This window comes from Epinephelus fuscoguttatus, linkage group LG7 (genome assembly GCF_011397635.1).
Source record: "Epinephelus fuscoguttatus linkage group LG7, E.fuscoguttatus.final_Chr_v1".
In the NCBI taxonomy this organism is placed as follows: Eukaryota; Metazoa; Chordata; class Actinopteri; order Perciformes; family Serranidae; genus Epinephelus; species Epinephelus fuscoguttatus.
This window is the reverse complement of record NC_064758.1, coordinates 17,947,107-17,965,056: the sequence shown is the minus strand read 5'-3', so window position 1 is coordinate 17,965,056 and position 17,950 is coordinate 17,947,107. Positions and strand designations below refer to the sequence as shown.

General features: G+C 40.9%; 1 protein-coding gene across 4 annotated transcripts in view; it reads right to left on the bottom strand.

Moving 5' to 3' along the window:
* Positions 1 to 289: 289 nt before the first annotated feature.
* LOC125891635 (uncharacterized) overlaps positions 290 to 17,950 on the bottom strand; it is a 33,883-nt gene continuing 16,222 nt past the window's right edge. The window contains exons 5-25 of one of the 4 annotated variants that reach the window (XM_049581018.1): positions 16,650 to 16,770; positions 16,387 to 16,480; positions 15,826 to 15,912; positions 14,151 to 14,267; positions 13,939 to 14,037; positions 13,561 to 13,712; positions 12,686 to 12,824; positions 12,323 to 12,445; positions 12,036 to 12,233; positions 9,833 to 10,545; positions 9,073 to 9,519; positions 8,074 to 8,323; positions 7,743 to 7,832; positions 6,410 to 6,736; positions 6,157 to 6,327; positions 5,790 to 5,967; positions 5,570 to 5,686; positions 3,887 to 4,171; positions 3,335 to 3,579; positions 3,042 to 3,100; positions 290 to 1,960 (exon numbers count right to left, since the gene is read on the bottom strand). In XM_049581018.1, the coding sequence (XP_049436975.1) occupies positions 3,062 to 3,100; positions 3,335 to 3,579; positions 3,887 to 4,171; positions 5,570 to 5,686; positions 5,790 to 5,967; positions 6,157 to 6,327; positions 6,410 to 6,736; positions 7,743 to 7,832; positions 8,074 to 8,323; positions 9,073 to 9,519; positions 9,833 to 10,545; positions 12,036 to 12,233; positions 12,323 to 12,445; positions 12,686 to 12,824; positions 13,561 to 13,712; positions 13,939 to 14,037; positions 14,151 to 14,267; positions 15,826 to 15,912; positions 16,387 to 16,480; positions 16,650 to 16,770 (3,992 nt within the window). In that variant the 3' untranslated portion in view covers positions 290 to 1,960; positions 3,042 to 3,061. Of the gene's footprint in view, positions 1,961 to 3,041; positions 3,101 to 3,334; positions 3,580 to 3,886; positions 4,172 to 5,569; positions 5,687 to 5,789; positions 5,968 to 6,156; positions 6,328 to 6,409; positions 6,737 to 7,742; positions 7,833 to 8,073; positions 8,324 to 9,072; positions 9,520 to 9,832; positions 10,546 to 12,035; positions 12,234 to 12,322; positions 12,446 to 12,685; positions 12,825 to 13,560; positions 13,713 to 13,938; positions 14,038 to 14,150; positions 14,268 to 15,825; positions 15,913 to 16,386; positions 16,481 to 16,649; positions 16,771 to 17,950 lie in introns of those variants that run through there. The other 3 variants (XM_049581019.1, XM_049581020.1, XM_049581022.1) reach the window with 3 other exon arrangements.

Genomic DNA, 17,950 nt, shown 5'->3' with positions numbered 1-17,950 from the left:
AAGATCACCCCTGAAACATTAAAAATGAACCGAAAAACAGATTTGAACTGCAGTGGGGTTCAGCATCAAACTGAAACTTGCACAAAGGGAAATGAAACCTTAAGCAATAAATGTCTAAAGCTGTCCTTCTGAGGAATTATCGCATCCGTGGAATAAGGAAGTTAAGCATCACCACAGTCTGGAGCCACATCCTCATGTTGCTGCAGTCGTTCTGGTCAGAGTTCAGAGGGGAGAAACCACACAATATCAAAACTTATATCTTTAAAAAACAGAGGAAGAAAGAAAGAAAACGACCCTACTGACCCCACATTGAGTCAGCAAATAATCAAATGAATGAATACAATAACGAAAGAAAACGCTTGTAAGAAAGCAATAAAAAAAAAACAGATCTGTCATGTCATTAAAAGTTAGTGGCTTTAAAATAAAATTAACAGAGGTCGACATTATGACCTCGTTTTTTTCTAAGATCCTGTCATGATTTGTATACTGTACATTTAAAAACCACAGACCTTACGAAAGAATATCATTTCTCATCAATAAACTATTAAGAAAACAAAAATAAACTGACAGAAACAAACTTTTTTTTGTAATGGTCATTTTCGTGAAGGTGTAGGTGGAACATTGATCAGTAAGAAACCATTAGTGGACCCTTAATAACAGTAAGTGGTTTTTGCCTGGGAGCTTGTAGTCATATACTTTGTCTGTTAGTATTGCAGCAGTTGTGTGATCACAATCATGTGGACCAGTGGTTCCCAACTGGTGCAGCCACAGGGTCACGATTTAGTCATTAGTTTAAGGTCAACACAGTTTAATACACTCTGCGTCATACTTGGCATTTGGCCATGTTATCCAGCTAGTTTGCTGTCTCTGTTAGGTAGCTGTCCATTAGTCGATCACTCTATATCAGGAATCAGCACTGCAACCCACCAGTTAGGAACCGCTGATGTAGACAGTCTTTCAGGATCCTTTCTCTCTGTATTAAAGGCACGGGTTACAGAGCACTTCAAATCCAGATGTGACAGTGCATGAGTGGTCTGTCCCTTCTGATAAATGATTAAATACAGGACTACTGTAAGAATCTCAGAATGATAAAAACATGTTTAGACAGACAGACAGCAGCAGCAGCAGTATAAAATGGACCAAAAGAAATGAACAGTAAAACCTTCAAGATTAGGAGAAAAAGAAATATTTATACATATTATTACTTTTATAATAATCAGAACATCTTCAGATAATTTTACTCCCCTGTATTGTCGCATGTATCCACGCGCTTCTCCATTTATGGTCTTCAACGTTAAGTTTGGATCTTCAGCTAGTTCTGGGCTTAAGGCCAGTGGGTAGCTCTGTACTGTTGGACTCTGTTAAGTTTCCCTTGTGATCTTGTAACCAAAACAATGCTGTCAAGCTGTCAATAATGATATACACAACTGTCTCTGAAGCAATGCTCTGCCTGCTAACAAGTGAAAAGGAGCATGAAAAACAGAGCAGTACACTTGAAGTGGTTCCCCACATGTGTGGTGATGCTGGTCCTGTGTGTTTGATCCACACAAGCTGTTGATTTCTGTTAAGATAATAAATACAACCTTCTTATCATTGATCCCTGCATATTAATAATTGTACAGGCTGTACATTACAGAAGATCCCACAAAATAGTGTGTGAGTCTCTCACTCTATGATGACTCTGTCCACTACATCATCCATGTAGCAGCCTCGTCTGCTTTCTTGAATTCTTGTTATTAGTCTACATGTGATATAGGACAACCACATTTGAATGACTGACACATGAGACCAAATCACTAAACCTCAATTGCTTCAATAAATCATTAAGAATGAAACCTCGCGACCAGGCACAGCAGACTGCCTTGTGACTGTGTAGCCACGTAAAATAACTTTGTTCACTCAGATAAACTGTCTGTCTGCAGGGCGGCCACAAGATCTCCAACGCTGATGGGCCAATGATCTGCAAGAATATATAAGGCAAAACATTTTTATTACTACAGAGTACATTAATAATGATAACAATAATAATAACACTTTTTGTATAACACCTGTCATGCAAGGCTAGGTTATTTGAGATGGCTGTTACGGATAGAAAGGATTCATTTGTGAGGAACAAAATAAAATATGTGGTCAGTTAAAGTAAGAATTATGAATAATGCCCTATGAACTTTACTACAACTCAATTATATCGTAATGTTTCTTTTAAAGGGTTCAGTGTGTCAGATTTAGGGGGATTTCATGGTGTCTAGCAGTGAGGATCGCAGATTGCCATGAGCTGAAACTTCTCTCGCTTACAATTCCTTCAGTGTTCATTGTTCAGGAGGTTTTCACCGGGTGCCAAATTATTGGCAGAGGTCTCTTCTCCAACACTGTTTGGCGTGATGGGCAGCTCGCCCCACATGCTATTGTGTGCTCACCCTTTTACTCTGACTTAATGTGTGCTCACCTTGTTTTTGATTGAGACGTTCAAGAGGTTTTTACTGGGAGTCAAATTATTCACAGAGGTCTCTTCCTCTTCAAAAACAAAAGAACCCGGTGATTTAAACCAGTAACAACACTGAATAAAGCAGTTTCACCTAACAAAACAGTGTTTTACTAATACTGCTCATCGCAGAGAGCCTTCTAACTTCAGCAGATGACACGAAAACATGAAAATGTGAACTGCCCCATCTAGAGGCCATGTTTGGTTTGTCCATTCTGGGCTACTGTAGAAACATGGCAGTGCAACATGGCGATCTCCATAAACAAGGGCCTGCTCCCTATGTAGATATAAACAGCTCATCCTAAGGTAACAAAAACATTGTGATTCTTATTTTCAGATGATTATACACTAAAGATAATATACTTATCCCACGTCTGTCAATATATCCCCCTAAATCCTACATACTGGATTGTCAAGTGTTGTCTTACCGTTTGTCTTTTTTTTAATTATGTTTAACTTAAGGAAACTTAAAATTTAGAATATAACTCATATCTCTTTTTTTCCACTTTATATAGTTTTACTTAAATTGTTTTTTAATTTGAAGACATCTCATTCTCACCTTCTGCAGGGAATCCAGGACTAAACTTCTGTTGATTTTCCGATTATAATGTCATCACCCTGTAATGCATATTAAGTATTATAAAATGGTCAAAAACAATAGCACAAGTTCTTAGAGCTAATAGTTTTTAATATTCAGGCTCCATCAAACACACATTCAGACCTTTTTTTTAAACCTCCATAACTGCTATTATTAGAGTAATACCATTTCATTTAGGTTATTTTGAGTCTTAACCCATTGTCTTCAGCTCATATAAACTATATAAATACAGTTCAGTAGGTCATATCCTTTACCTGTACCTGAGCATTAGCCAGATGTGGAGGTTTGGGGGTGACACCTGGTTTCTTTCTAGTAAGCGCTGGTGAGCTGTTTCTCCTCAGGCTGGGGGTCCGATTAAGTGGTGGGCGAGATTTTGAAGTCTGGGATACAATCGAGGAGGAGTCATCCACTAGCTCTCCGCTAATGGCGGACAGGCAGCTGCGGTCTGAGCTGCTGAAGAGGTTGATGCGTTCTCCAGAAGTGCTGTCAGTGCTGTCCACTAAAGCAGAAACAGATACTTTAAGAAACAATGAAAGCTGAGGTTTGTGCATTGCTAAGTTCAAATTCCATGATGGCATCCAAAAATATTTCGTTTTACAGATACGGTATGCATCAGTGGTGATGGCTGCCATAGTGTCATTCCTGATTATACCACCAGATAGCGCCAAACTAAAGAAGTCCCAAATCAACAGTGGCTTTAAGAATACCTTCTCATATATACGTCATGTTATTTTAAGTTGGTAATCATATTCATGTTTATTGGATTTTGTCAAATTTTACTGAGCTAAAATATATGAAAAACTCACTCAGCAGATGATGACCCTTCCATTTTTCACAGTTATGATGAAGATGATGCTGATGAAGATGATGATGGTTGAGTTCATTTTCAGTCGCAGCCTCAGGGGAGGAGCAGACGGCAGGACCCATCTCCAAACCCTGTGACTGGTTCCCGAGATAACCAGCAGGGGGCAGCGAGCCCCGGCCAGAGGAGGAAGACGACTGGCTGACGGTGGTGGAGGCGGTGCTGCCAGAGCCAATGGAGTGTGGTCGTGGGTACTCTAAGCCCCTGTGTGAACAACACGCCACAGGGACTGACGACACACATAGATAGATGCCATCAAAGAGTAAATAATGGGCTGGGTCAGTGAGCAATGAGAGCACAAGCAGTTAATTAAGAAAAAAATGTATTTAAATTTACATTTAGTCACTAGTTTTGAAAAAAAAAAAATATTAAACTAAAAAATATGTAGAAATGGAAACAAGATGAGTCTACAGCCATGCTAGCCACTCTGTGAGGCTGTATATAGCATGTTTTTTTTGTTTAGGATGACAAAGGCATGACCCGCCCTAAACTATCTTACTCTGTCTCTTACCCTGACGTTCTTACCTTAACCCTCAACAATCTCACTCCTCTTGCCTAAACCTAACCAATCCAACCAACAAAGGCAACACGTATTAGCCAATCAGAGGGAGAGTAAGAGCAGGGAATGCCTTCATAATCTTTGGAAAATAAGTGGCATACACAGCAGTGCTTTAAGCGACACGCTACCATGCTCACAATGTTAACATGGCAATGCTTGGGAGGCACAATGTCTACCATGTTCACAACTTTAGTTAAGTATTTTAGCATGCTAACATTTGCTTATTAGCACAGCTGAGGCTGATGGGTGTAAAACAGAACTAAAGTGAATTTTTAACCTGATGATGGTGCTAGATGAAAAGTGGGGGTATTGACAAAGTTATTACAATTCATCCCAAAGGAAACATGATGTCTGGATTAAATTTCACGGGAATCCATCAGACAGTTGAGTGATCCACATGTTGGGGCTAGAGGAAAAGCCGTGGGGCCACCAAAGTCTGTAGGATTAATCCAATGAGGACCATGAATGTATGCACCAAATTTTGTTCCAATCCATCCAATAGTTGTTGAGATACTTGAATCTGGACCAAAGTGGCAGATCAACCAACGGCTGCTGGTGTGACTAAAAACATTTCTGCTGTCAATCTCATTATTCACCAGAAAAAAAATCAAATTACACCCTCAACAAATCCACAATTTAAGTACCATCTGCACCACCTCATTCTAAGTATATAAAATGAATTAAAGTAAAATAAAATTTTGAAAAATTTGAGAATGTACCTGAAATGTCATTATATTGCAAAATACAAAATTACTGCACAGTACACAACTACAGCAGGTAGCTACTCCAGAGAATCTTTCAACTGATGGTTTAGAATATTTTCTAAATAAGTAGTTTAGATAATTTATATTAATTTGGGACTCTGTGCAGTTGTGTTTTCTTGCACTAATAAACTATCAAACTACTAAAAATAATGTGTCAGCAAATCCTGACACATGCTAAAACCAGCAGATTTATTACATAGTATGAACAAAATGATACTGAATTTTTTTTTCACATAACTTGCTAGTCTGAAGAAAAAATTCTAAAGCTGCTGTAAAGAAGCATTTTGTGCGTGCCGCTTCTTACTTCTCCCAGGCAGGGTGCAGCTGATGGCTCGGTCACAGATGGCAGCATCACTGGGTTGAATATCCAGGAAAGGTTTGCGGCCCATTCCCATGAACACCCTCTCCTGCATACGCAACTCTGCAACACACAGTATATTTACAATCAGCATGTTGTAAACTGTACCCTTAGGTCAGTGCTTCATAAATAAGACATGTTGTTGTGTTGATGTCGTAGTTACTACCTCTGCTGTGAGTGGCCTGATCCCACAGAATCCTCTCCAGGTCAGTGGTCCAGGCTTTCTTCACCTCCATGCTGGAGGCCTTCAAGGTGTAGGTGTCCTCACTTTTTCTCCTGCGGAACCAGATCTCAAAACACAAGCTGCTTACACTTGAGTTGTGGGTCATCCCGATGTCGCTTGTCTGGGAGAGAAAACACAAAGAGACACACAGAAATTACACTGATGCAGATAATTATATGTGGTTAGATGTTTCAGCTTGAGTAGGAAGCTTTGCATACTGGAGCACTGGATCAAAACGCAAAACTGGGAAGTACAGTATTTAGGGATTAAGGCTCCAACAGTTTTTTGATAAACAAGGATGTGTGCAGACCTTGAATGACTGCTTGTAGACATAAACATCGTTGCCAATATCTGTCTTCTTAGTCTTGCTGAAGAGGATGAGATCTTCAAAGAGAAAGATGCGACGGACACATTTCTTCTTCCTGAAGAAAACAGTGAACTCGTCCTGGCGAATCAGCTGGCCCTGCTCTTTTAAATTCACCTGATAGAGCAGAGAAAGAAAGGAAGACTGTTAACTTGATTAAACTGCTGTCTATATCTTATCTATCATTTTAATATCTTACATCACACTCCTGGATGGCGTCCATGGTGAGCAAATCGTTGCCGTGGCGCATCTGAAACCGAACCAGGTCTGCAGCAGCTTGGATCTCTGCCCTTTCCCGCTCCCTCTCACTGCTTGTCAGATCAGGCACATACGAACCCGGGCCACACACACTTTGTGCACAAACACTAGATGCAAGCAGCGTATCCTGGATCATGTCTTTTGGCCTGTAAGAGCCAGCCAGAGCCAGCATGTCCTGCAGCAGGAGGCTGTACTTGCTGATCCTCTGGATGGGTCTCAGCAGGTAGGATGAAAGGTCCATCATGTCCCCCAGCTCCTGTTGCTTCTTCTGTGAGGGGAAACAAAGTGGGACTGAAAAGCTGGAAAAGTAAAGCATGGCACTTAAACACATGGGTGGATTAAGAGACAATGGGCCCCTGGGCACAGGTATGCAAGAGGCTCCACCACCTCCCCTACATAGGAGCAAGACATGCAGATTTTAATTTAGTTTTGTGTCATTTTGTAGTCAATATTGTTCTTTATATGGTTTAAGTGTCTTTTAGTGGTCACTGTGTGTGTCCTTGTGGTTTTTTCGTGTCCCTTTAGGGCAATCAATGTCTTATTGAGGCATTTACATGTCTCTTTGGGGTAATTTTGTGTCTTTTTTGGTCATTTTGTGTCTCTTACTAGTTATTTTGTACCTCTTTAAGGGACTTTTGTGCCTCTTTGAGGCAGTCTTGTGTCTTTTTGAGGTACATTTATGTCTCTTTGAGGTAATTCTGTGTCTTTCTTGGTCATTTTGTATCTCTTTGTAGTTCTTTGCATGTATTTGTATTTTTTATGCCTTTTTGTGGTCATTTTGAGTTTCTTCCTGGTCGGTACATGTTCATTTGAATGACATTTTGCACATGAAGGTAGGAGGGGTCTCAGTAATCCATCCATGTTTACATGCCCAGGATTAGGGGCGTGATGACACTGCAGCCATTTATGTTAAAAATGGAACTTTTGCCACAGAAGGAAAGGGATGTAAGGCATCTGTTTTAGAGGATTTAAAATGGGAAACTCCCATGCTTGTATGTTTCAGTTAAGAGAAAGACAGGACACATAATCTGGAATAAAAAGATAAAGTCTGCACACCAGAAGCTGCTCCTTGTACAATTTATTCATGCATTGTTGTAACGTTTCGGGCCCCTGCCCTTCATCAGACATGATGTCTGATGAAGGGCAGGGGCCCTTCCTGGTGTGCGGACTTTATCTTTTTATTCCATACTTACCTTTCGGTCCAGCACCTAGCATTAAAATTTTTTTGGGCATGTGTGTGCTACTTTTACCTGTTATAGGACACATAATCTGACCTTGAAAATGTCATGGCGGCGGTGCAGGATCAGGGCATCTGACAGAGGTTTGTTCTTGCTGTATAGCGCGTACAAACCAAAACTCTCACTCTGTGGAAAGAGGTCAAGTTTTAAAGCCATATTAGAAAATAATTCATATGTTATTAATGAGCCAGCTTTAACTAGTTATTTAAATTACACAAAATAATAATAGAAATAAACACAATCAGATAATAAACTAAGCTAAAAAAATAAAAAGAAATGCTTTGTAAATCAATTGAAGTTTCAAACATTACAATAATGATACACTAAATACATTTACATTCATTACAGCTGTACAGTTACCACTCACATGTCTAAGAAAGCAGCGGGCCACCATGGCGGGCTCCCTCTGGCAGGCCTCCAGCTCTGGCAGGAAGTAGTGGCTATGGAAGTCGTAAAGCTTCTCCAGGTTGCCGAAGATGACACCTCGCTTGCCTCTGAGATCCTGGGGGATGTCTGGTCTGTCCAGCAGGGGGAGGTAGTGGGTCAGGATGTAGCCCAATGAGCGAACGTACTCCCTCTCTGTCAACACCAGCTCCTCCAGGACACGCTGCAGCCTCCTGGTGACACACACAGAACAAAGACCCACTAATTACAAATACAGACCGTTACTTAGTACATAAATGCGTTTCAGTAATGCATTTAAATTATTTGTGGGGCTTTTGATTCCGTAAAAACTTAATAGGAAAGTTGTTAACTGTTGTTTTTGAGTCTAAGCCTGTTTCAGCTCTGACCACAGCCAACATCAGTGATAGGTGTGGTTGGGTGTGCTTTGTGGCACCTGTAAACACCTCCAACAGCGATGTCAAGGGATCCTGGAGTACACCTGTGCATGACTGCAGTATGGCAAGAGGATAAACCATTCTAGCAGATGATACATCCTGTCATTTTACTCTCTATACATGCAGTACGACAGTATAGAAACATACCAAGTATGGATTGATTATGAGAACGGGCCTCTGGACACAAATAAGAAAAACACCTCCCCCTACCTACATAGCAGCTCCTCCGCTGACTCGTACAAACATATTTAAATTGCTTCACCAAATAGTGTAGCTTATACATAACCTGGGCGGCCTGTTCAGTAATCCATCATGTTGACAACAAGTAGAAAAAGAGAAGTGAAGAAGAAACAGTACCTGTGGTACTTCATTGGAAGCTTAGAGACAGAAAAGAGTGCATAAGATCTCATTAAGACTCACAAGATTAGTAAAATTAAAGGCATGTTACTTAACTTGCATAACATTATCTTGCAGAACAAATTAGATCTTTTTAATGCAAGCAAATTTCACCCACATGTAAAACTTACAGGGCATTGCTGGCACTCTCCTGTGGACTTGCCAAACAAAACGCCCCCTCATATCTCCCGATGGGCAGGCTGGAGTGTTTGCAGCATAAAGTCCCGTTACTCCCTGCAGCGCCCCGGTCACTCATACAGGAGTCCTCTGAGCAGAAGCTCCCGTGGCGAGAGATCTGGAACTTCTGAGCCTCCTGGAGGATCCGACACGATGGCTGACCGTGGTGGGAGCAGGAGGACGGGGATCGCACCCGCTGCTCTGGAGGAGTGGATGACCCCGCCGTCGCTACTCCTGTAGCGCACGAGTCCTGGCTCACCGACCTCATTCCGAGACCTCGTCCCCATGGAAACCACTGGCAGCCGACGGTGTGGGACTGAGACAGAGCAGCGGCGTCTCTCTCACTCCTCGCTCTGCTTGTGTGTCTCCTCCTTGTCTCTCTTTCTGTTTTCCTTGCTGACCTGTTATTGAATGATACAAAGGCACCAAAACTGAGACACAGTGTGAACATCATAGAGCTTCAGTAAAGAACAGATTGGGAACAGTAGCTCTCTGTTACTCTGGGCCAGGCTACAAGCTCAAAATAAGAACGAATGACAAAGTGGATTGCAAACAATATTAAATAAGAGCATTGCAGGGGAAAAAACAAATATCTGTTTCATCATCTAAGTGCTGCATTCTAACAGCAGTATTTTGGGACAATTTAGAAATCACAGCAAACCAACTCTAACTACTAAATCCTAGTCAAGAAAAAAGAAGTGACCAACAAATTACCTGTGAGGTGACGGTGGATTGACCTTTGACCCCTGGCTGGTTCCAGTATCACTGTGATCCTCAGGTTTGACAATGATGTTACAGCAGGCTACAGTTGTTGTGTTAGTGTTATTAGTGCCCAGGATTGGCCTTCTCTTCCCTAAATCCACCGCTCCCGACACAATGCCCTCCCACTGCGGGTGCCGGGGCCCGGGTGTTGACTGTACCACCAGACTCTGGCCACCAGGGGGCGGTGTCTGAACATTCCCCACATCAACATAATGATGTTCACACCAGCTGCTAGGATCTGATTGTTGGTGGAAAATGTCCTCCACATCCTGCATCCTCTCCTGAAGCTGCTGCCTCGCCTCCTGGCATCTCAGCCAGGCTGCGTTCCAAACCTGCATCCCCCTGGAGCCTCGCAGGGCGCCAGCCTGGGCCTTCACCTCCTGAAATCTCTCTGGGCTGAACTGGAGGAACCTGTCCTGGAAAGTCTGAAGGACAGAGGTGTCATTGCTTGACAGTAAAACACTGGTGGTGGTTGCGTCGGAGGCATGTGCTGCACGGATATCAGATGCGGAAGCAGTGCTTGGTCCAGAGTCTTGGTTTTGGTGCTGTTTTGGCTCAGTGTGTGTTTGACTGACAGATGTAGTCTGGTCATGGTCTTGCTTTGTGTGGATTCTGGATTGACTGTGATCTAGGTACTCCGTGCATTCGCTGGCCAGAGCTGTAGCCTGTTTGGAGATTACAGAAGTTTTCTTTTATTTTATATAAAAACAGGAGTGTGTGTTCTCATATAGCCTACTTCTGTATTATCATGCAACCCTACTAATACAGAAGTGCTGTAACCTGACACAAATGTTACCCGGTAGGATTGCTCATGCTGAAAACCTCTCTGGAAAAAGCATAAACTTGCTAAAAGTGCGATTGTTTTTCTGCTGATAGTACTGCCTTTTTCCTAGATGTCTTTTGGGTAAAACAAAAATCAGCTGTGTACACAAATGGCTCTTTGAACATGATAGTTATTTAAATACTCTTAGTCTCTGTGAAAGAGCAAAAGTCCATGTGTGTATCATGGGCAGATTATGAACAATGGGCCCCTGGGCACAGACATGCAAAAGCCCCCACCACCTCTCCTACACAGCAGCAAGACACAAAAACTTTGTGGTGGGGCATCGGTGGCTTAGTGGTAGAGCAGGCGCCCCATGTACAAGGCTGTTGCCGCAGCGGCCCGAGTTCGACTCCAGCCTGTGGCCCTCTGCTTTATGTCACTCCCTCTCTCTCTCCCCCTTTCACACTTGCCTGTCCTATCCATTAAAGGCTAAAAATGCCCAAAAAAATATCCTAAAAAAACTTTGCGGTGGTTTTGCGTCTGAGGTATTTTTGAGTCTTTCTTCATCATTTTGTGTCTTCATGTGGTTGTTTTGCCCATTTCGGTAGTTGTTTTTTTTGTGTCTCTTTGCATCTCTTTGTGGTCATTTTAAGTTTCTTCCTGGTCAGTGGCATTTTCTAGGTGAAAGTCAAGGGGGGGACCTGACATTTCTTGCCTCTAGGCCTGTGCCTAGTAGGCCCATTCAGTAATCCATCCATGGAGTGTATATATAAATATATTAATCGACCTCTGTCAAAAGACATGATCTTTAAAATTATTTTTGAGATTGTCTTACAGGAGGAAGGAGCATCAAAGTAACATTAAATGCTACATTTTCCTGACTGTCCCAGAGCAACATAACTGTGATCCACGCTGTAATTTAAGGGTCTACAAAAGTATTTGATAAAAATACTTATTACCTTAATACTTATTAGTTATTTAATTAATGTAATGAAGAATTATGAATTTTAGAACGTACTCAATTGTACAAGTATTTGAAAAAGCTGCCCAGGTACATTAGTGTGTGATTGATTCATGTTTTTCACTGCATTTTTATACATTTAGGAAATATAGTTGTTTAAGCAGAAGTTATATAGTTATATACTGAAGCTATATAATTTCATTTTACCAAAAATTAAATTTGGGATCTTAGTATGGGTCCCTGCGGGTGGTGGGCCCACAGGGCGATGGCTCCATGTTATTTTTCGGGCTCCATGCCTAAGGCCCGGCCACCAGATATTTGCTGGTCCCAAACTGGGCTGAATGATTGTTTCTAAAGCATAAAAGCACAAACTGCATACTGATCTCAAATACTTGAATTCTAATGATAACAATAAGACATTTTACACCAACCTGCTCACAAAAGTCACACACGTTGACCATGATCTGCAGCTCTCTGCCGCATGCCTCTGCCCTGCACAGAAAGTCCTCCAGGCCTGACTTGAAGCTGCAAACTAGTATCCCGAACGCCTCTGTCTCCGGGTAGGAGAGACCACTCTGCTGGAGTCGCTCTGCCTCTGACACCAACGTCATGGCGTGGTGCCTTCGGTCCTGCAGGAGGACGGAGGGAGATAGATTCAGACAAGTGGACAGACAGGGACACACAAATACATGACAGCCATAAGGAAACGTAGATTCACATTAGCTTCAATAAGGAAACCAGTGAAGCTGTTGAGGATCTGCTCCATTCTGTCTCCAGAGTCCTCTACTGATTCAGCCTCCAGCAGGTGGCGCTCTCCCTCTACATTAAACCACTGTTGCATCTGTAGGAAAGATGAAAAACAATATTGGGTTTGATGGTATGAGCAGGTGCATGTGTAACTTCTTTTTTAAGTCCTAACCAAATGCATTTGGCAAAAATGCCAAAAAAAATCTTAAAAAACAAAACAAAGCACAACATCCAACCAAACAACAAAACCATACCATGGATACAACATATCACATCAGACATTATGAAAAGTAGATGCAGTGCCAACAGTTTACTTGCTCCCTGTTACATTCACCTGAATGAAGTGTCCCTCCACCTCTCTGAGTTGCAGCAGATACTCCAGGTGCTCCAGTGATGTGTTGGACTTCTGCACGAGGACATGAGCCTGCTCCTCCACGTGATTGTACAAGCTGGTCACTGAGTCCACTGCGTCACTGCATGTGGGCAAAAGACTGATCATAGGCTTAAAAAAATAATAATTAAAATAAATGTGGCACAGAAACATTTTGATTTTTTTTCTGAAATCACATGCTATCAAATAATGAGCCTGCAGCTTCACAATTCAATAATTTTCACCAGTAATTTATAGTATAGTGGTTGGTAGGACTATGTTTAGTTGAGCAGTGAGAACTAATGTTAAATACAGATGTGTTTCATTTTTGGAAGTTAAATTATGGAATGGAGTTAGTGATGAGTTGAAATTGTGTAGATCTCTGTCTGGTTTCAAAAAAAACATTGAAAGGTAAAATAATTAAGGATTACAATGTAAAATGAATTGTGAAATGATTAAGAAGAAGAATTTAGAATAAATTTTGTTGTGTTTTTTTCTTTGTATTACTGATATTCTGGGTTATTTTATGGATTGTACAGGATAGGCAAAAATAAGCCTCGGCTTCAGCCTATTCCTTTTTCGGTTACAGAGCTTGTTAAAATTTGTGTGAGAAAATGTGTAGTGCAAACATGTATGTAAATGTTTTGTCAGTTGATTGCTGTATATTGTAACCGAAATAAACTATTCATTCATTCATTCATTCATTCAGTTTGTTTTCTGGCAGCTAGAATACTCAATCACAGGGTATCAAAGATCATGTATACAAGTTAACCCCAAAAACCCGTGGAACAAATAGCTGGGTTGTTATGTAAATATAGCAGGTGAGAGCAGGTGTTTACCTAAGGTCCTCACAGTGGGGGTATTTAAGGTCACTCTCCTTCCTCAGCCTCGCCAAGATAGCCCCGCCCTCCCTCTGCAGGTTGACCAATCGGCTGTCCTCCAGTACATTCCTCATCAGCGTCCTCTGGTCCACCATGCACTGCTGCACTGTCTGTTTAACGAAAAGATGATTTATCATCAGCAAATGATAAAAAAAATAACTCTCTCACATCAGCACTTTCATTGTTGACTGTTTCCCATGTGCATTCACCTAAACTCTTATGTAGCTACAGAGGCTTTTATCCGGTGAAGACAGAGTTACATAACTGCGGAAAAACCCAGCCTTCAAGGCCCAAACAACAACATGAGTAAGCAGTCAAAAGACAGCTTTAAGGTACCTGCACAGTGTCTGTCCTCTGGGGCTCCTCTAACCTACTGATGGCTCTCAGAAGAAGGCTGGACGCCTCGTGAAGATCAGACACAAACGGGAAGAGCTTCTAGAGAATGAAAGATGTGGGCACGAGTAAATCATAAGCAGTAACAACAGAAACAACTACTGCACTGCCTGATTAGAGAGAAGAAAGGCAGACTGGTGGCAGGACAGGCTCACCTGGTGCAGCTCTATCCAGTCACAGTGGCTGTGAGACAGTGTGCCGTCCAGCCGGGAGCTCAGCTGATTCACCTCCACCAGCTTCAACAAGGCTTTCATCGATGTCACCACTTCAGTCTGCTTTGAGGCAACAAGTGTCAAAGTAACATCCACATGTTTTCACAGCTACAGCATGAACAACAGAAAGATTCTTACATCATCACTCACCCCATAACCTCCTCTGTGTCTTTAACTAAATTTATATTTTTCTGCAATGTTGTTTATTAACTCTGCAGAATGTATAATTTCTATTTAATACAGTTACTGTGGTGTACTGAATCAAACTGGTCAAATCAGAATAGCCTTGGAAGTCTTGTTAAAATGACCAATACGATTTCAGGGAGGAGTGACACCAGGTATTTACACATGTACAACAGACAGGTCCTTAGAACAGCTAATGGTATATTGGACTGCCAGGACCATTAACTCCTGGATGAGTTTAAGCTTTCTCCCTCAGGGAGTCGGATCAGGGCATCTGATGCGAGGACCAAGAGATTTCATGTCTCCTTCATCCCAAGTGTTACTGATATGCTTAAAAAAGCAAAAAGCACTCTGGCTGCACTCCTTGTACATCCTTTGCACACATGCACATTTGCACTCTTGTTCGTGTGCAGCCTATTTGGTATGAACTTCCATTTTTCTGCTCTAGCTCTGTGATTTATTGTGTTGACATGTCATTGATGTTGTCTTTCGTATTCTGTTTTTATGTGAATAATGATTGCAAAACAAAATTACCCCAGGGGGTAATAAAATTAACTCTAAACCTTGTATCTTTTTTAACATGCACTGCAGCACAAAGTGACCATGCGAGGTCTCACTGAGTTCATCAATAATCTTGTTTACTATCTTGTCTGTCTCTTGTCCCCAGACAGTTATTTTCCTATTTTTTTTTAGATCTTATCTTATTATTTGGATCCTCACATCCCAGTTCATGTTCTGAACCAAAATAGTATTTTAGTAACAAGGACAGAGGGACCAGTGACCTATTGTTTGTTGGTATGTGATTTATGTGACTGGATCAATGTGACACATTGTCTGTAACCAGTTTAGTTTTGCTCATGCTGTTTTTTCTTTCTTTCTTTCCTCTTACCAAAACTGCCATCCAAAGGACTACAACAGTTGCAATGTGTATACTCGATGTATAGTCACCATGATGCTGAAGCAACCTTTGAAGTTAATGTAGAAATACACGATAAAACTTAAAATGGTCAAGGTTAACAGTTTGTACAAGTTGCACCAAATTACTGAACAATATTTTTTAGACCAGGACAAGTATTTCATCTATTTGGATCAAAAATGGATCAATATTTTATCCTCTTAAATGCAAAAATGCTTGATGGTAAATTACGTCCTGTTGTGGCGCCTATAATTGATAGTCAACTGATATTAAGATATTTAACTGGAAAAGTGACTAACATCATTAGGGTTCATCCTGTGGGGACAGTGAATGTCAAATTTTTCATAGTAATCTACGTTTTATCAAGGTTCTAGCATGGTCAAAAACACACCTTGATCAAAGAGATCAATGAGGTTTATAGCCCACTCAGGTTAATAACTCTTTAGAGGAAACAGAACAGAGGTATTTCTCCATCTGCAGTGTCTTATAAAAAAGATTATCAAGAGTAAAAAGGCTGACCTGAATGCCGGGACACCTCTCTGGTCGCAGGCTGCTCTCCTTGTCCACCAGCAGCACAAAACTGTTCACTGCCTGAGGAGTCTGCTCCTGCAACAGTTTAACACACACATAAAATCTACTGAACAACATTCATGCATCTTTGATTTGAGCTACACCCTTTTATTGATCATCACAAATAAATTAGAGTATACTGAGTATGTCAAAAACACATGGGCAACAATGGAAGTGAATTTTTAAATTTGTAAATGGAACTGATATCAACACTAGAAAACTGTATATCAAACTAAGAAAAACATACTTGTATATTATACTATATATATTGTACCTTTGATTATAAATATGTAAAATAAAAACCCTTTGTCACATTACACAACAAGTCAATAAATCGGAGAATGTGTGGATATGCTGTTTATGCTCAGGAGCTGCCACATTATTCTGCATTGACATTTCATTCAGAATTTATTGACTGTAAACAGCAGCACTCCAGCCAGGAATAAACAACAACAGTTAACTGTGATCTGCTGTAGTCAGCTGTGATGCAGACATTTCTGTGCTTCTTACCTGAAGCGTCATCAAGGCCTTATAAAGCTGCGGCTGAGGATTTGTCTTCCTTGAATCAAAAATGAGTGTCATCCCAGCCTCTCTGATTTCTCTCCTAAATACAGAGATAGATGTGCAAATATGTGACCTCAATAAAACAAACATGACCACAAAGATGCTAAAAACCTCCTTGTGCTATGACTTAAATTTACAGATTTTTTGTTTCAAGTCTGTTTAATTAATTTATTGATTCACTCACTGATTTACTGGCATACTGATGTTACCTGGTGATAGTGCAGAAGTAGAGCAGCATCTGGAAGAGCTCCTGGCTCGTTACAGCTGATCTCCATCCCTGGTGGTGTCCATAGAGCTCAACTATTGCCTTGCCTGTCCTGTCTCTGCCGCCTGATGAGGTTAGAGGGAAGAAAGATCAGGGAACATCTCAAATGCAGTTATGTGTGAGAATTTCCAGTAACCTCCTGACCAAATGGGAGATTAGAGAAGAAAGTATTGGCTTTATTTCACTTCATACTGATTCTTGAGAGAACGATTTCCGTCCGAGGGGGTTCAGTAAAGCTATTAAGTACAATTTCAATTGAAAAACTTATTCTGTATGTTTAGAACAAGATGGATGTCGTGTTTTCAAGGTACCGTCAACATTTTCTAAGACAACCACAAGGCTCATATAATGTGCAACAAAGCAAAAGCCTGATGGACACAGACAATGCATAATTGTACCCCTACATTCACCTTTGGGGGTACCCCACCTATAAAGGGGTGTCTCTCGCCTTGCCTCTGCCCTTTTGCTGTTGTACTCCACGGGAGAAAGTTGTTAGGAATAAACGGAGATCGCCTCCAAAGATATTCACGGTCTTGGCTCTTCATATCAACACAATGCAGACAACACTAGAGTCCACCAGTTACATAGGTCTTTTTGATATGATGCACTTACAGTTTAGTGATATGATGATTTAGGAGTTATGTATGATTAATGTCCTTGAAATTAACAAATTAAAAAAAAAATTCACCTGCTCCCTGCAGTATTCCAAGGTATCCCTTTGGGGTACATGAACCCCCATTTGAGAAAAAACTGTGCTGACCAGTACTAGCACACAAGAGGAAATCATACAGACCAAAGAGCTAAAAGAGAGAAGGGAAAACAGCAAGGGTAAAGAGGGAAAGAGAGGGCCAGAGCTACTGTAGATAAACAGGTGAGTTTTACTGTAATTTTACAAAAAAGTGAATGTTTAAGTCATTAGAGAAGACAATACAATAGTCAAACCTTCTTTTTGGTAACTTTTAAGTAATGGACATTTTTAATGTAGTCTACTTTAGTCTACTACTAAAACTATTAATGACTTATTTAATATATATATATATATATATATATATATATATATATATATGATTCATTCACAATTCACAAAAGGGCCCTAGAATATCTTAACTATCAAATTGACGTGGTTGAAAGCCAACATATTGCAATACAAGAGCGAGCATTATGTCATGCAGTGTTCCTTGCCTTGTGTTAATGGTACAGTAGCAATAAGCTCTTTTCTATACCAGGATATCCCAATGGAACAAT